The sequence below is a fragment of the Hylobates moloch genome, unplaced genomic scaffold, assembly GCF_009828535.3.
Source record: "Hylobates moloch isolate HMO894 unplaced genomic scaffold, HMol_V3 SCAFFOLD_10, whole genome shotgun sequence".
Lineage (NCBI taxonomy): Eukaryota > Metazoa > Chordata > Mammalia > Primates > Hylobatidae > Hylobates > Hylobates moloch.
The window spans coordinates 28,075,451-28,093,046 of NW_026652285.1; the positions used below are offsets into that span (position 1 = coordinate 28,075,451).

The window sequence follows — 17,596 nt, forward strand, 5'->3', positions numbered from 1 at the left end:
GTCTGGCATCTCCATATTCAATGATAAAGTGCTCTTTAACCTCATAAAGGAAAGAAAAACATTTTTTTACTGTTACCTTCTCTAACTAGAAGTTAGAAGAAGATTAAGCCTCCCAAATGCTCTGTTTGTTTGTTTGTTTAAGGACCATTTTCTTCTATAAGTTTATGACAGCATGCAACCTGGAAAACTGGACTAAGCAGCTAATTATTTCATTGATGGGGGAAAACCAGGACTTTTTTTTTTTTTTTTTTGATACAGCATCTTGCTCTGCTGCCCAGGCTGGTGTACGGTGGTGCAATTATAGCTAACTGCAGCCTTGACCTCCCGGGCTCAAGCAATCCTCCCACCTCAGCCTCACAAATAGCTGGGACTATGGGCGCACATCACTATGCCAGGATAATTTTTTCATTTTTTGTAGAGATGAGGTTTCACTATGTTGCCCACGATGATCTAGAACTCCTGGGCTCAAGCAATCCTCCCTCCTCAGCCTCTCAAAGTACTGGGATCACAGGCATGAACCCAGGATACTTTTTTAAAAGCAAAAACTGGACGCAAATTATAATGAAAAATTTGTTTCTAAAACAAAACATATTGTTTCAAATATACATATAAAATCATTATGGTGCACAAAAGTTTGCTGCAAGTTATTTTTGCTCCATACCATCTGAAAGAATTAGAAACACTACTGATCCCAAGCACTGACTTCCACATTACTACACATCACAAAAACTTAATATAACACTACTGCTGCTGGGGCTTCTTCCCTTCCCCCCTCCTAACTGAACTGCCAGGAAAAGCATTCCCTTACCCAGTGTTCAGTGTCTATTTATAACTTTATTACCCCCTAAAAAAGAAAAGATTAAAAGTCTCAATATAAGTAATGTTAGCAGAAAACAAAAAGGTAAACAGGCCCTTATTTTATTACTATGAAAACAAACTTACCTGTGCAGAAAATCCTTATTTCATATCATAATTCCTACAACTGAATAATTCTAGAAAGGACAAGGATAGCAGAATGACTCTAAGAGTATATGGTTTATTAAATAATTGTTTAATCTCTTAACAGACTCATAACTATATTTGGCACCAAGATTTAGGCATTTATAAACAATGCTGACAAAAATTGTTGCTCCCCCCCCTCCATTTTGTTGTTGTTGTTTCTTTTTTAAAGAAAACTCAATCTTTGGCTAAGTGGAGATGAGACATTATGCTGATTGTGTTATATTATGAATGCACTAAAATAAACAGACAGATGAAGCAGTATGCTATTTCCAAAAGCAGTGCAAGTGGAGTGAAAGCATTTCCATACGAACCTGGCTTTAAAAACTGGGCTGTCAAAAGAACAGTTAAATGTAACACAAAGTAAGAAACTGTCCAATCACTAATGGTCGTTTTTTTTTTTTTTTTTGTCTTGTTTTCAATTCACTGCTTGCAAGTAATGTATTTATTAAAGAGTGAAAGCATAAGTAAATTCACGAGTCAAGACCAGCTGAGAGATTCAAGAGCAGCGTGTTGTGACTGACAACAGTGAAAGGAAAAGCAAATGTTAAAGGGAGAGGGAGAAAAAAAAGAAAAAATTAAGGTTATACACATTAGCACCACTTTTACAAAACCACTCAAGAGGATGGCTGTCACCTTCTCAGAAAAAAATCATTGATAGAAAATGGTAGTGGCATTTCTCTTCTAAAACTTTAGGTTAAAACTGTTCTTTAACTAAATCCACTCTCTCAGGGACTATAATAAAATATTTAACTTGCCACTCTAAGTCCTTCCAATCATAACAAAGGCAACAGAAACAAGAGACACATCTCCCAGAATCTCCTCCCTTCACCAACCTCCTAGGGTAAATAATGACCAACACAGAAAAACTGGATGTTTCCTATCATTTCAAACTACCTGCTTTTGGAGGAAAAAAGGCAGCTCTGTGACTCTGCGGGAAGGGCTAGTATTCAGTATGGTCTCCCTTCCTACCAATAAAAGGTTTATAAACAATATAAAACGTTTTATAAACACTTGTTAAAAATCCAATAGGCTTAAGGATGATGGCTAACACAAGGAGGCACACCAAAATAATTTATAACAAAGTAAAACAAACCAGACTCGTCTACCTCTGAAATGATCAAAACTATCTCTGTGAAAGAACAAGAAACTCAATAACCAGTCTGTGGGAAACAAGCAATCTATTCTCTCTGTTTACGACTGTAATTTTTGCAAATTATTCCAGGATTTTTTTTTTTTTTTTTTGAGACGGAATCTCACTCTGTAGCTCAGGCTGGAGTGTAGTGGCAATCTCAGCTCACTACAATCTCCACCTCCTGAGTAGCTGGGACTATAGACACACACCACCACACCCAGCCAATTTTTTTTCTTTTTGTATTTTCAGTAGAGACAGGGTTTCACCACGTTGGCCAGGCTAGTCTCAAACTCCTGACCTCAAGTGATCCGCCTGCCTTGGCTTCCCAAAGTGTTGAGATTACAGGCATAAGCCACCACGACTGGCCCACGGATGCTATTTATAACACCAAGTTGGCACAAGTAGCTTACGGCTCAAAGAGGTAATCTAGACAGAACAAGGGCAATGAACACTAAATTTCTTTGTTCTTTTTTTTTTTTTTTTTTTTTTGAGACAGGGTCTCGCTCTGCCACCCAGGCTGGAGTGCAGTAGCACAGTCACAGCTCACCGCATCCTTGACCTGCAAGGCTCAAGTGATCCTCCCACCTTGGCCTCCCAAAGTCCTGGGATTACAGGTGTGAGCCACCATGCCCAGCCAATTTATTTCCAAAGTAGTAATTATTTTTAAAAATAATTTTTAAAAAAGTAACTCTTTACTTAATTTCAGTTACTATAATAATGACTAAAAATCTTTTTGTTTTTGTTTTTTAAATAAATAATTTGAGGTTTAATTATAATCTCATAGAACCAAAAATAAATTACAGAAATTTTTTCGTTTTAAAAACTCTGGTTAACAACAAAGATGCATGATAGAGGTAGGTTGCTTATAATCTTTTTCTTCTAAAGTCAACTTGATATAAGTTAAATGTACATGGAAGAATTGCAAAGAAATCCTAACTTTAATAAATAAGGCAAAGCTTATTTATCATATAGAAAAGCTGGTTTTCTACATAATTCAGAGTTCTCACAAACCACCTCTCTGCTCAAGACCCCAAAATGGTCGCTGTGTGGCCTGTTCTTTAGTTGGAAATGAAGTTCTTCTTCTAATTCTGGTTAAACCATGTAGCTAAGCTGAAAACTCAAACTTTTTCACCTAGATTACCTCAGCTGGCCTTTTTTTCTCCCCCTATTTCTACATATAAATATAACATTAAAATGCTACATTTTTATCATTTGTTCTTCTCTAATAAACACGTGAGAAAAGGGATATAATTTTTAAGCGGGAAGATCTTTGACAACAAGAAATCTGTATTATAAACAACTACCAATATGCTGAAAATACAATACCAGCAATTTAAAAATACTTCATTATTAACTGTTTCAGCCATTCCTCAACATTTTAATTTATTAATTAAATACCAAGTAGAAACTTTCTGCTCCATGAAGCTGTATGCCACCACAGTAACAATGATCATTTTGGTAACAGCACCACCAATACACATGTATGATGGGAGCCTGCCAAAACACAGGAAAAAATTTACTTTATTGTATGAAGCTGGCTGTAAGTTTTTACAGTAGGAAACGGCCTATTATGTCTCAAGAGAAAACCATGCTACAGGTATGTCCATGACTGGATGAATACTAATTCTATACTGAATTTTGTTTTAGTTGACAGCCACATTCAATTTACATCATTTAGCCCATTTTCAACAGTGACAAAATAGTAAGTCTCTTGAGTGGATTGTAAGCTTTGCTGATTGTGTATTAAAGACTATAAGCAAGAACCAATGCTACTAGGTGAACCCATGCAAACAAGTTGTAAAAATTCCCGAAACAAAAAAAACTCTATAGCTCACTACAGATGACACAATGAAGACTAGAGAGAAAAGCCATATAGTAATGCTACACCATTCAGCTCCAAGAAGCACAGTATTTCTAGTGCAGTCCACATATGGTCACTGCTAAATGTCAAATCAGCAGTCTTATAAAGAGTTACAGTTTGGAACTAGTGGAGTCCACAGATCTAGACAGATATGCAACATGACAAAACCCAATTATACATATACTTCCAAATCCTTAAGATGCGCAAACTAAACATCAGCAACTGGAGTTTGAAGCTTACACTAATTTTTAAACCTGTTAGGTCATCCTGACAACCATAAAGAAAGAATTTTAATCAGTCAGGTAGAGCAAGGACCGACTAACAGCTGATGGGTAGTTGTACTTCCAACCACAACAGTAACAACATGTTTTAAGTCTATGATGCAGGCATTTTGCCTTCTATATAGCTTAAAGTCATTCTCCCATCTGATCCCTCACCTTTTTTTTTTTTTTTTTTTTTTGAGATCGAGTCTTGCTCTGTCACCCAGGCTGGAGTGCAGTGGCACGATCTTGGGTTCAAGCGATTCTCCTGCCTCAGCCTCCCGAGTAGCTGGGACTACAGGCGTGTGCCACCACACCCGGCTAAGTTTTGTATTTTTAGTACAGATGGGGTTTCACCATGTTAGCCAGAATGGTCTATCTCCTGACCCTGTGATCCACCCGCCTCAGCTTCCCAAAGTGCTGGGATTATAGGCGTGAGCCACTGCATCCGGCGCCTTTTTTTTTTTTTTTTTTGAGACGGAGTCTCGCTCTGTCACCCAGGCTGGAGTGCAGTGGCGTGATCTCAACTCACTGCAACCTCTGCCTCCCAGGTTCAAGCGATCCTCCTGCCTCAGCCTCCTGAGTAGCTGGGATTACAGGCGTGTGCCACCACGTCTGGCTACTTTTTGTATTTTTAGTAGAGACAGGGTTTCACCATGTTGGTCAGGCTGTTCTCAAACTCCTCACCTCGTGATCTGCCCGCCTCAGCATCCCAAAGTGCTGGGATTACAGACGTGAGCCCCTGCGCCCAATTCCTCATCTTCTAACTATGATAAAGGTCATAAAGGACGATATATCCTAAATAACACCAATTAATTCTTCTGTGATTGAATCCTAGACGGAGCTATGGCTTTAGATCAAGCTTTGTTTTGTAAATATTTTGTCTTTAAGTAAGTGGAAGTTATAACATTTGAGATCTAAATATCTCATAAAGCAATAACAATTTTTTAAATTCAAAGTTTTTGTAATAGGGATAAAATGTTAACACTTTTCAACTTGTTTTTAATAGAGATAATCAAGTTGTTTAGCAATTCTTACATAATTTTCTTAAAAAGATGTTTTATTCTTGAGGAAAAATCTCATTCAAAGATATCTGGTTGCTTGAAGTAAATAAGACAAAATAAAACTTTTCAAAAAATATCATTAAACGCTTTACAAATGCTGGATTTTGATATATTTTCAACATTTACCTATTAAAATTGAAATACCAATATCTCACTAACAAATCTAGGCTTCAGAAGTTCACTAAAAGCATAATATATTATTGCATCTTCATGTCTCATTTCCCATCTTGCTGGTTTGCATCAAATTTAGCCTACTACAAAATAAAAAGACCTTAATCCTATACTCACAATAACCCTTCACACAGGCATATTCTTGGCACAAACCTGTGCAGAGACTTCCACGGTTACCAGCTGCTGCAGATTACCTTTGGTTAAAAAAAATGACTAGACCTTTAGCTCCTGCAATGATCTGTAGACTCCCAAAGCTGCATATTTTCAGCCACTTTTGAGTTGCATGCTGTAGCAAAACAGTCAGCACCTCTCAATAGATATTGCTGCAGAGAAAGATTTTAATTCAGCACTCTTTCTGTGTTAGAAGCAACACCATTTCCCCCTAAAATCAAAACAGCTTAATATAGCCAGCCAGCCGTATAATTAAATATTTGCTTTTTAGTGGACATTCCTTAGGTGATAAGGGACTTCTTTTGTTTGGTGGGAGGGAGGGAACACTACCTACTTTGATGCCAATCACTGTAGGAGTTTCTCTTAAAACTTAAAATTTTCTGTGACCAAAAAATAAAAAATAAAAAAAATGTTGAAAAAAGAGAAAAACACTTAAAATTTTACTCACAAATGATCAGGCAACAGAAATAAGATCTCTCTTATCTTGTGTGTCAATACTTCTTTTTTTTCTTACATCTTTGTTTATTCTCCCAGATCCTGTGTCCTACTTCTATCTAATACAATGTAGGCCATGAAGTTCTCTCCTACAACCTAAACTATCACATCACAAATAATGCATATATTTATCTTTCAGAAGTAAATTTTCATTAGAAGTGTAATTACTAATATACATTTCTGAACATGCATTTATTTAAAAAAATTAAATATCCAGCCTGAGTACTATATACTATTCGCTATTTGAAGTGAAGAAGGTAGCACTACTTAATAAATAAGGCGTATTATCAATTCTACTCCTACTGAATGAGATTATTCAACAATGATTACTCAGTTCTCCCTATATGTGGCAGAAAAAGTCCTGGACATTATGAGAGGTAAAATAGCATTAGCCTCATGTGCCATAGGAATGAAATTTCCAAAAATATTTCAGTGTAGCCCTCTAGGCTTAAAAAATGTTAAATATCATTTAAATTAGTGGTTTAAAAAATATTTGTTGAGTATCATACTAATTAATACTAGGTTGCAAATTTCATCTAAATTTACTGCTACTGTTGAGTATCCACAGAATTATAGCTTGTTTAAGAGTATTAACCAACCATGCATCTTGTAGAATATGGTACCGGGGAGTTGATTCTGACAGCTCTGTCTTAAACTTAGACCCTCCTGGTTTTTTTTGTTTTTGTTTTTTTTGTTTGTTTGTTTTTGAGATGGAGTCTCGCTCTGTCACCCAGGCTAGAGTGCAGTGGCATGATCTCGGCTCACTGCAACCTCTGCCTCCCAGGTTCAAGCCATTCTCCTGCCTCAGCCTCCCGAGTAGCTAGGACTACAGGTGCCTACCACTGCGCCCGGCTAATTTTTGTATTTTTAGTAGAGACAGGGTTTCACCATCTTGGCCAGGCTAGTCTCGAATTCCTGACCTCGTGATCCACCTGTCTCGGCCTCCCAAAGTGCTGGGATTACAGGCTTGAGCCACCATACCCGGCCAGACCCTCCAGTTTTGTAAATTGAAATGGAAAAATTAAATTAGTTTGCAAATACAAGATATTGTCTAGCCTAAAGATTTCATTACAAAATTCTGCCTTGTCATAATCCCCAAAATAATACAGAACAAGGCACAAACCAGTGATTTTTTTTTTTTGAGACGGAGTCTCGCTCTGTTCCCCAGGCTGGAGTGCAGTGACGCGATCTCGGCTCACTGCAAGTTCCGCCTCCCGGGTTCACGCCATTCTCCTGCCTCAGCCTCCCAAGTAGCTGGGACTACAGGCGCCCGCCACCACGCCCGGCTAATTTTTTACATTTTTTGTAGAGATGGGGTTTCACCGTGTTAGCCAGGACGGTCTCGATCTCCTGACCTCGTGATCCACCTGCCTCGGCCTCCCAAAGTGCTGGGATTACAGGCGTTGAGCTACTGTGCCCGGCCTAAAACCAATGATTTTTAACTTAGCAAAGTGGGCTTGGCATTTTATCCTTATGTCAAAACACAAGACTAGGCTTTCAGTGAAATATCAGATGAGAATTCTCCCTCTGCAGCATTATCACATGCGTCATCAATTACTGCCATGCCTAAGTCTAGCATCATGCCAGCACATTAAGACAGAAGGTACTATATGCAGTGTTCACTGGACCAGAAAGACAGAAATAAGAAAGGGAGGTGGGGAGAAAGAAACCCTAGAGAAGAAATTAAAAAAAGGCAGACCGTGCAATACAAACCAGATCATGGCTGCTTAGCTAATATGGGCCAACTGCTGTGGAAGAAAAATGTCGAACACCCCAAGTTGTGTAAATTTCTGTAAACATCTAAACACACATACAAACACACACAACACCAACCTAATTAGGAACATAAATATATGTTGATCCTTTACTATGTTACAGTTTTGAAAATAAAAGCTAAAGTTAAAATATCCGTATTCTCTAAATTGCCTTCTTATTTTCCTGAGGAAGCAGCTAGTGTTTCTTAAAGGGAAGAGGGGGGCTTGTCATGATGGTTATAAAGATTAAGATTCCCTTTTTGACTTTTTTTCTCCACTCAAGTTTTACCAATAACTCACTGAAATCCTTATTAAATATATACACTTAAGCACAAATAGTAAATGCTGACAATAATGACAAGTTTAGACATTTTAACAACAGACTGTGTTATTTAAAAATAATGGGTTTTTCAAAATGAAAATAATGTTCAAAAATTAAAAAGTTTTTTTAAAACTAAGAGCCAGGTAAATAAATCTCCTTGTTCTATTGCTTGATATCATCAGTGTCCAAAACCAAGCAGTTGTGAAAAGATAGAAATAATCAGCTTTTAACAAAAACCAGACATTTCTTAAACTGCAGAGACCAAATTTGCCATGTTTCACAACAGTCTGGTAAATAAAACATATTACTCCTTAAATGTTCCTAATATAACATTTAAAAAAAATTTCCATACATATTCTACTTATGTAGGAACATTTCATACATAATTATATTGCCCAGGAAAGGTGAAGCTATAAAGGATCAAAATACATTTTACTCCTTTATTCAATTCACAAAATGCTAAACTTTAACTTGCTACCTTCAACAAAGTATCAGTATGGGCCAAAAAGATATTTTTCCATCAAAATTCTAATGTGTTTCTAGATTTTTTTGGACTGATTTCCCAACATATTAAATATTAGATTACATCCCAAGCTTTAATTGATTACTGTATGGCATGCAAGAAAACAACTCTAAACTGTACTATTGGTTATTAATAAGTTTAACTTCACTCACATCAAGTGTCACACGAACACTACCTAACTAGCTAAGACCCGAAATTAAGCACTGATTATCTTACCGATTCTATAGGCTTGTCAAGTGATGCTTGTTCAATTTCCAAGTGTCCTTCCTCATATTGATCAAAGTGATTACCCTGAAAAAAGATGATTACAGTTATTTTTCAAAAGCAGTAAGTGTCAAATTTATTAACAGCTTAACCAAACTAAGGGTTATTTTTAACTTTTCTTTTTTAACCTAAAAGGACACTGCAATCGTTCATTTTCAGTAGACAATCAAAACCACACCACAAATTCCAACTTTTAAAAAATTTATAAAAATGGGTGAGGCGTGGTGGCTCATGCCTGTAATCGCAGCACTTCAGGAGGCTGAGGCAGGTGGATCACCTGAGGTCAGGAGTTCGAGACCAGCCTGGACAAAATAATGAAACTCTGTCTCCACTAAAACTACAAAAAAATTAGCTGGCTGTGGTGGCGTGCGCCTGTAGTCCCAGCTACTCAGGAGGCTGAGGCAGCAGAACCGCTTGAACCCGGGAGGTGGGGGCTGCAGTGAGCTGAGACTGGGCCACCGCACTCCAGCCTGGGCAACAGAAAGAGACTCCATCTCAAAAAAAAAAAAAAAAAAGAAAAAAGAAAAGACAAAACTTTATAAAAGGCTGGGCGCGGTGGCTCATGCCTGTAATCCTAGCACTCTGGGAGGCCGAGGAGGGTGGATCACGAGGCCAGGAGATCGAGACCATCCTAAGATGAAACCCCATCTCTACTAAAAATACAAAAAATTAGCCGGGCGTGATGGCAGGCGCCTGTAGTCCCAGCTACTCGGAAGGCTGAGGCAGGAGAATGGCGTGAACCTGGGAGGCAGAGCTTGCAGTGAGCCGAGATCGCACCACTGTACTCCAGCCTGGGAGACAGAGCGAGACTCCACTTCAAGAAAAAAAAAAAAAACTTTATAAAAATGTATTAGAGCTGGGCACAGTGGCTCACACCTGTAATCCCAGCACTTTGGGAGGCTGAGGCGGGAAGATTACTTGAGGACAAGAGTTTAAGACCAGCCTGGGCAATGTGAGACCCTGTTTCTACAAAAAATTTTTTTTAAATTAGCCATACATTGTGGTGTGAGCCTGTAGTCCCAGCTACTTAGGGGGCTGTGATGGGAGGATCACTTAGGCCAAGGAGGTCCAGGCTGCAGTGAGCTGTGATCAAGCCACCGCACTCCAAGCCTGGGTGACAGAATGAGATCCTATTTCAAACAAAACAAAACACAACTTATTAGGAATCTAGGCCTAGTAATCTGAACTTTTATTCTCCTAACAAGTGTTGAAATTGTAAACTAAAACACTATCAACCATTTGGGACACCAACTCTTTTAGAATGACTACATTAGGAAGACTACAGAGTCTTAAACAAAGAGCCATGCTGTTTTACCTTTTTTTTTTTTTTTTTGAGACAAAGTCTCACTCTGTAGCCCAAGCTGGAGTGCAGTGTCACAATCTCAGCTCACCGCAACCTCTGCCTCCCAGGCTCAAGTGATATTCGTGCCTCAGCCTCCCAAGTAGCTGGGACTTGGACATGTGCGCCACCATGCCTGGCTAATTTTTTGTATTTTAGTAGAGTCAGGGTTTCACCATGTTGCCCAGGGTAGTCTCAAACTCCTGAGCTCAGGTGATCCGCCCACCTCAGCCTCCCAAAGTGCTGGGATTATAGGTGTGAGCCACCGTGCCCAGGCTGTTATACTTTTTTATAAGTAATATTGCATTAAATCTTTAATAATGAAGAAAACAAGTCATAGTAATCAACTTAAAATCTATTTTTTAATAAATACTGCGCAATCTGGTAACATTATTTTAAACTAAATCTGCTAAGACATTAAACTTTAAATCAACTGATACCTCCCAGCTTTTCAAGAAATTAAAAATAAGCTCTTGACAGTTTCCAAAGCAACTATTCCTCAAGACGACCCGCAAAGGAGATAAACATGCTTGTATAATGATGTATTTGATCATAATCAAGCAAGTTGTCACTGCAACTAAAATAAGTAAAAACAGTTTCAACAAATGATAGCTGCAGACAACTAAGAAGTTCTCTCTAATCATAGTTTTCACAGATCTCCTTGCTTCATCAGGAAGGAATAGCTCATAATTTGCTTTTAAATCAAAATACCAATTTTCTGGTTCCCTTCTTGTCTTAAAGTATAGGGCATCAGGATTTGTGAGTCCCACAATGACCTAAATCAAAAGACTAAAGACTTCAGTCTTTTGGTCTAGCCTAAATGAATTCAGTGTGTGGAAAGATACGATAACTTGAACGTTAACCTAACAAAAAGTTACTTTGCCTTTTCAAGGTAAAATTAAAATTCTAATTCAATAAATAAAATTTAATGATGGGGAGCTCTAACATGTAATTTGCCAAATTGTACAGTAAGTATTACGTTTCTCTCACTAGACTGTGAAGTCCTTGAGGACAAGAACTGAGTCTTGTTTATCTCTTACGCCTAATACTTAACATGGCAGCCAAACACTAGGGAACAATTAGGTGTTAAAATTGTGTGGCAGTGATGAACAAGTTCTAGAACAAGATGGTGGTAGTGATAGTCATACAATATTGTTAATGTACTTAATGCCACTGAACCGTATACTTTTTTTTTTTAAGAGAAGGGGGTCTCACTATGTTGCCCAGGCTGCCTTCAAACTCCTGGGCTCAAGGAGCCCAGACTCAGCCTCCTGACCAGCTGGAACTACAGGCGCCACACCACTACACTTGGCTTGGACTATATACTTTAAAATAGTTAAAGTGATAAATTTTATGTTACACATATTTTACCACAATAAAAAGAATAAAAATAAAATTGTATGGCAAAGTCTATCCAAATAAAGAAAGGGAAAAAAAAGAAGAAAAATGGAATATAGCAAGGGACAGGAGTATGTTTTCCAAAGACAAAAAAAAAAAAAAAAGGACTTAAGAGTGGGTGTTTCAGGAATGAAAAAAAGCAGTCATCAACAAATGATTTTAAAAATTAAAAACAGCTATTAATCCTGAAAGTCTTTTTGTTTTGTTTTGTTTTGTTTGAGATGGAGTCTTGGTCTGTCGCCCAGGCTAGAACGCGGTGGTGCCATCTCAGCTCACCGCAAACAAGGCCTCCCAGATTCAAGGGATTCTCCCGCCTCAGCCTCTGGAGTAGCTGGGATTACAGGCACACGCCACCACACCTGGCTAGTTTTTGTATTTTTAGTAGAGATGGGGTGGTGGGGGGGGGGTCACACCATGTTGGCCAGGCTGATCTTGAACTCCTGACCTCAAGTGATCTGTCCGCCTCAGCCTCCCAAAGTGCGGAGATTACAGATGTGAGCCACCAGGCCCAGTCTGAAAGTCTGTCTTCAGTTAACCTCCAAACACCTGCTTCTTGGCATTTTAATTTCTACTGCAACACTCAACATTTTAAGTTACTTTAAAGGTGTTGGCTGGGTGCGGTGCCTCACGCCTGTAATCCCAGCACTTTGGGAGGCCGAGGCGGGCAGATCACGAGGTCAGAAGATCGAAACCATCCTGGCTAACACGGTGAAACCCCATCTCTACTAAAAATACAAAAAATTAGCCGGGTGCGGTGGCGGGCGCCTGTAGTCCCAGCTACTCAGGAGGCTGAGGCAGGAGAATGGCATGAACCTGGGAGGCAGAGCTTGCAGTGAGCCGAGATTGCGCCACTGCAGTCTGGCCTGGGTGAAAGAGCGAGACTCCATCTCAAAAAAAAAATAAAAATAAAATAAAGGTGTTAATTGCAAAGTACTTCTAAATTACTAAATAATAAATATCCAAATACTGAGATTAACTCAAACCTCATTATATTACAGAACACCAATGTACAGCTGAATATTGATTCTTTCACTCTACAGGTCTATACAATTTAATGATACAGGAATAAACCAGGCACAGTGGCTCATGCCTGTAATTCCAGCACTTTGGGAGGCTGAAGTGGGAGCACTGCTGGAGGCCAGGAAGTTGGACATCGACTTGGGCAACATAGCGAGCAAGACCTTGTCTATACAAAAATACTAGATGGGCATGGTGGTGTGCGCCTATAGTCCTAGTCCTATAGTCCTAGCTACTCAGGAGGCTGAGGCAGGAGGATCACTTCAGCCCAGGGGTTCAAGACTGCTGTGAGCTGACTGAGCCACTGCATTCAGGACTGGGTAACAAACCAAGAGTCTGTCTCAAAAACAACAAAAAACAAAACAAACAAAACAAAAAACCTCATCCTAACAATAACTGTGTACTACTTTTTTAAAGTAATTAAACCTTTAGTTTGTTTGTTTAGAGACAGAGTCTCTCTCTGTCACCCAGGCTGGAGTGCAGTGGAACCATCATAGCTTACTGTAACCTTAACTCCTGGGCTCAAGCAATCCTCCCACCTCAGTCTCCCAAGTAGCTAGGGCAACAGGCATGCACCATCACGCCCAGCTGTTTTTTATTTTGATTTAGATGGTCTCAAACTCCTGGGCTCAAGTGATCCTCCTGCCTCTGCCTCTAAAAGTTCTGGGATTACAGGCGTAAGCCATCAAGCCTGGCCTAGAGTACTTAACTTAGGACAACTATGTGACGGTTTTAAACAAAAAGAGAATTGCCCCAAAATATATCACTATCAAAGATGACATTTGAAGCACAAACACAGATTATTAGAGAACTACCAAGTAATTCTACAGAAAAGAAAATGGGCACCTTCTAGGGAAAACCATTTCAGCTCATCCTTGCTGCATGAAAAATCACACAAGTTTTTCCGAAAAGATAATGAATCATTAGCAAAATCTTCTTTTAATCTTAGGCTTAAAGTTATTTTAGAAAACCCTTCTGTAGATTACAAACTACTGTCAGCAAATGCCAGGTTCCAAATAAGACATTCAACAAATTTCTAAATACAGTTAGCTAATTAACTTTTCAAATCACTCTGGATCTGTCAGATGCAATACAAATCAGGATTAATAATATAGACAATTCAACAGAGAAATTTTAATGTTTTCAATTAACGGTGCTAGAACTAGGTGTCCATATGCAAAACAAAAGAAGAGCTTCAATCCATACTTTGAATAAAAAAAGAACTCAAAATGCACTGCAGACCTAAATGTAGAACTGAAAATGATATATTCTAGAAGAAAAAATACAAGAGAAAAATCTTTGGGACCACAGGCTAGGCAAATATTTTCGTAGAGACAACCCCAAAGCACAATCAATATATGGAATAAAAAATTGATGGCTGGGCACGGAGGCTCACGCCTGTAATCCCAGCACTTTGGGAGGCCGAGGCAGGTAGATCACGAGGTCAGGAGTTCGAGACCAGCCTGACCAACATGGTGAAACCCTGTCTCTACTAAAAATACAAAAATTAGCTGGGCGTGGTGGTGCGTGCCTGTAATCCCAGCTACTCAGGAGGCTGAGGCTGGAGAACTGCTTGAACTCAGGAGGCAGAGGTTGCATGCAGTGAGCCGAGATTGTGCCACTGCACTCCAGCCTGGGCGACAGAGCAAGACTCCGTCTCAAAAAAAAAAAAAAAAAAAAGGATAGGCTGGACTGGGAGAAAATATTTACAAATCTTATTCCTTTTCAAAAAAAATCATAAACCAATGAATGCTGAACAAATCCATACCTGATTAAAAACTTGTATCCAGAAAATATATAGGATTCTCAAAAGATGGGAAAAAAACCCCAATTTTTAAAGTGGGCATAAGATTTAAACATTTCATCAATGATATACAGGTGGCAAGTAAGCACATGAAAACACATTCAAGATTAGTAACCATTAAGGAAATACAAACTAGAATCACAATGTATTACCACCACATGCCTATTAAAATGGCATTTAAAAAAAAAATGCGGCAGGGCGCGGTGGCTCATGCCTGTAATCCCAGCAATTTGGGAGGCCGAGGCGGGTGAATCACAAGGTCAGGAGTTCAAGACCAGCCTGGCCAACACGGTGAAACTCCGTCTCTACTAAAAAATACAAAAATTGGCCAGGCACGGTGGTTCATGTGTATAATCCCAGCACTTTGGGAGGCCAAGGAGGGCAGATCACCGGAGGTCGGGAGTACAAGACCAGCCTGACCAACATGGAGAAACCTCGTCTCTACTAAAATAAAAATAAAAAATTAGCCAGGCGTGGTGGCTCACGCCTGTAATCCCAGCTACTCGGGAGGCTGAGGCAGGAGAATCGCTTGAACCCAGAAGGCGGAGGTTGCGGTGAGCTGAGATCACGCCATTGCACTCCAGCCTGGGCAACAAGGGCAAAGAAAGAAAGAAAAAAAAAATTAGCTGGGTACGATGGCAGGCACCTGTAATCCCAGCTACTCAGGAGGCTGAGGCAGGAGAATCGCTTGAACCTGGGCGGCAGAGGTTGCAGTGAGCCGAGATCACCCCACTGCACTCCAACCTGGGTGACAGAGTGAGACTCCAGTCTCAAAAAAAAAAAAAAAAAACAAAAAACCTAATACCACTTCTTTTTTGTTTGTTTGGAGACAGAGTCTCAGTTGTCCAGGCTGGAATGCAGTGGCACCATCATGGCTCACTCCAGCCTCAACCCTCTTTGGGGCTTAAGCAATCCTTCCCATCTCAGGCTCCCGAGTAGCTGGGACTAGAAGTGCACGCCACCACACCAAGCTAATTTTTGTATTGTTGGTAGAGATGGGGTTTTGTCATATTGCCCAGGCTGGTCTCGAACTCTTGGGCTCAATCTGCCCATCTTAGCCTCCTGAAGTGCTGGGATTACAGGTGTGAGCCCTCCTCTGATAGAATTTCAGATGAGCAACTTTCATACATTACTGGTGGGAACATAAAATAGTACACTCAAAACACCTGTCTGTGAATGTTTTTAACAACTTTATTTGTACGCTAGAAACTATTCAAATGTCAATTGAGAAATGAACTTTAAAAACTATGGTATACCCCATACAATGAGATATTACTCGGCACTAAAAAGAAACAAATTATTCATACAAGTAGTAACAGAGATGAATCTCAAATTCATTATGCTAAGTGAAAAGAAGCCATACTCAAAAGGCTTCCATATATAGGACATTCTGGAAAAAACAAAGCTAAAGAAAAGAAAAAGATCAGTGATTGTCAGAAGCTATACACTGGGCCACACTGGTTGTTGTGGTGGCTGCACTATGATGCATTTTGTCAATACTCAAATTGTACTTTTTTTTCACCGTCTTACGGTGCTGATGAACTGTACATGTAAATGGGTAAATTTCACTGTATCTTAATTGTACTTAAATTTTTTGAAAAATGGTGAAAACAGGCTAAATATTTCTGTATTTCACCTCTAAAAAATGTATTTTTTGAACATTTAAATTCAAATCCTGTTTTGTAGGCAGATTGTGGTGGCAGTTATAAGAATCTATAAATGTGTTAAAATTCATAGAACTAGGCTGGGCATGGTGGCTTACACCTGTAATCCCAGCACTTTGGGAGACCAACACAGGCAGATCACTTGAGGTCAGGAGTTTGAGACCTGACTGGCCAACATGGAGAAACCCCATCTCTACTAAAAATACAAAAATTAGCCCGGTGTGGTAGTACATGCCTGAGGTCCAGGTCCTCAGGAAGCTGAGGCAGGAGAATCGCTTGAACCTACAAGGCAGAGGTTGCAGTGAGCCAAGGTGTCGCCACTGCACTCCAGCCTGGGCGACAGAGTGAGACTCGTCTCAAAAATAAATAACCCATGTTCTCACCCGTAAGTGGGTGCTGAACAATGAGAACACATGGACACAGGGAGGGGAACATCATACACCAGGGGGGCAAGGGGAGGGAGAGCATTAGGACAAATACCTAATGCATACGGGACTTAAAACCTAGATGAGGCTGGGCGCAGTGGGTCACGCCTGTAATACCAGCACTTCGGGAGGCCAAGACAGGTGGATCATGAGGTCAGGAGTTCAAGACCAGCCTGGCCAACATGGTGAAACCCAGGTCTCTACTAAAAATACAAAAAAATTAGCCAGGTGTGGCGGCAGGCACCTGTAATCTCAGCTACTCAGGAGGTTGAGGCAGGAGAATTGCTTGAATCCAGGAGGCGGAGGTTGCAGTGAGCCGAGATCGCACCACTGCACTTCAGCCTGGGTGACAGAGCCAGACTCCATCCCAAAAAAAAAAAAAAACCAAACCAAACCTAGATGACGGGTTCGTAGGTGCAGCAAACTACCATGGCACATGTATACCTATGCAACAAACCTGCATGTTCTGCACATGTATCCCAGAACTTAAAGTAAAATAAAAAAAATATATTTCTATCAAAAGATAAATTCATAGAAATCCGTATCAAGTAAGTCAATACTACTGCATGTTAATTTTCAAAACTAAATATATTAAAAAACATGTACAGAGCAGCTCTAGAATACATTAGAAGCTTGTAGTAGAAGTTAACTCTTAGAAACGGGTGTCTAAGGCCGGGCACGGTGGCTCACGCCTGTAATCCCAGCACTTTGGGAGGCTGAGGCGGGCGGATCACGAGGTTAGGAGATGGAGACCATCCTGGCTAACATGGTGAAACTCCGTCTCTACTAAAAATACAAAAAATTAGCCAGGCGCGGTGGCTGGTGCCTGTAGTCCCAGCTACTCGGGAGGCTGAGGCAGGAGAATGGTGTGAACCCAGGAGGCAGAGCTTGCAGTGAGCAGAGACAGCACCACTGCACTCTGCCTGGGCG

The 17,596-nt window shown here is 39.8% G+C and overlaps 1 protein-coding gene across 6 annotated transcripts in view; it reads right to left on the minus strand.

Annotated features, from left to right (window-relative positions):
* Positions 1-17,596, minus strand: part of GPATCH8 (G-patch domain containing 8) — a 108,334-nt gene that overhangs the window by 70,453 nt on the left and 20,285 nt on the right. For 2 of the 6 annotated variants that reach the window (XM_058444847.1, XM_058444850.1), the window contains exons 1-3: positions 8,972-9,052; positions 7,870-7,904; positions 1,314-1,331 (exon numbers count right to left, since the gene is read on the minus strand). Coding sequence is in view for 2 of the 6 variants with exons in the window: in XM_032163856.2 (XP_032019747.1) it covers positions 8,972-9,046 (75 nt within the window). In the remaining 4 variants the exon portion in view is untranslated. Of the gene's footprint in view, positions 1-1,313; positions 4,689-7,869; positions 7,905-8,971; positions 9,053-17,596 lie in introns of those variants that run through there. The other 4 variants (XM_032163856.2, XM_058444846.1, XM_058444848.1 and 1 more) reach the window with 3 other exon arrangements.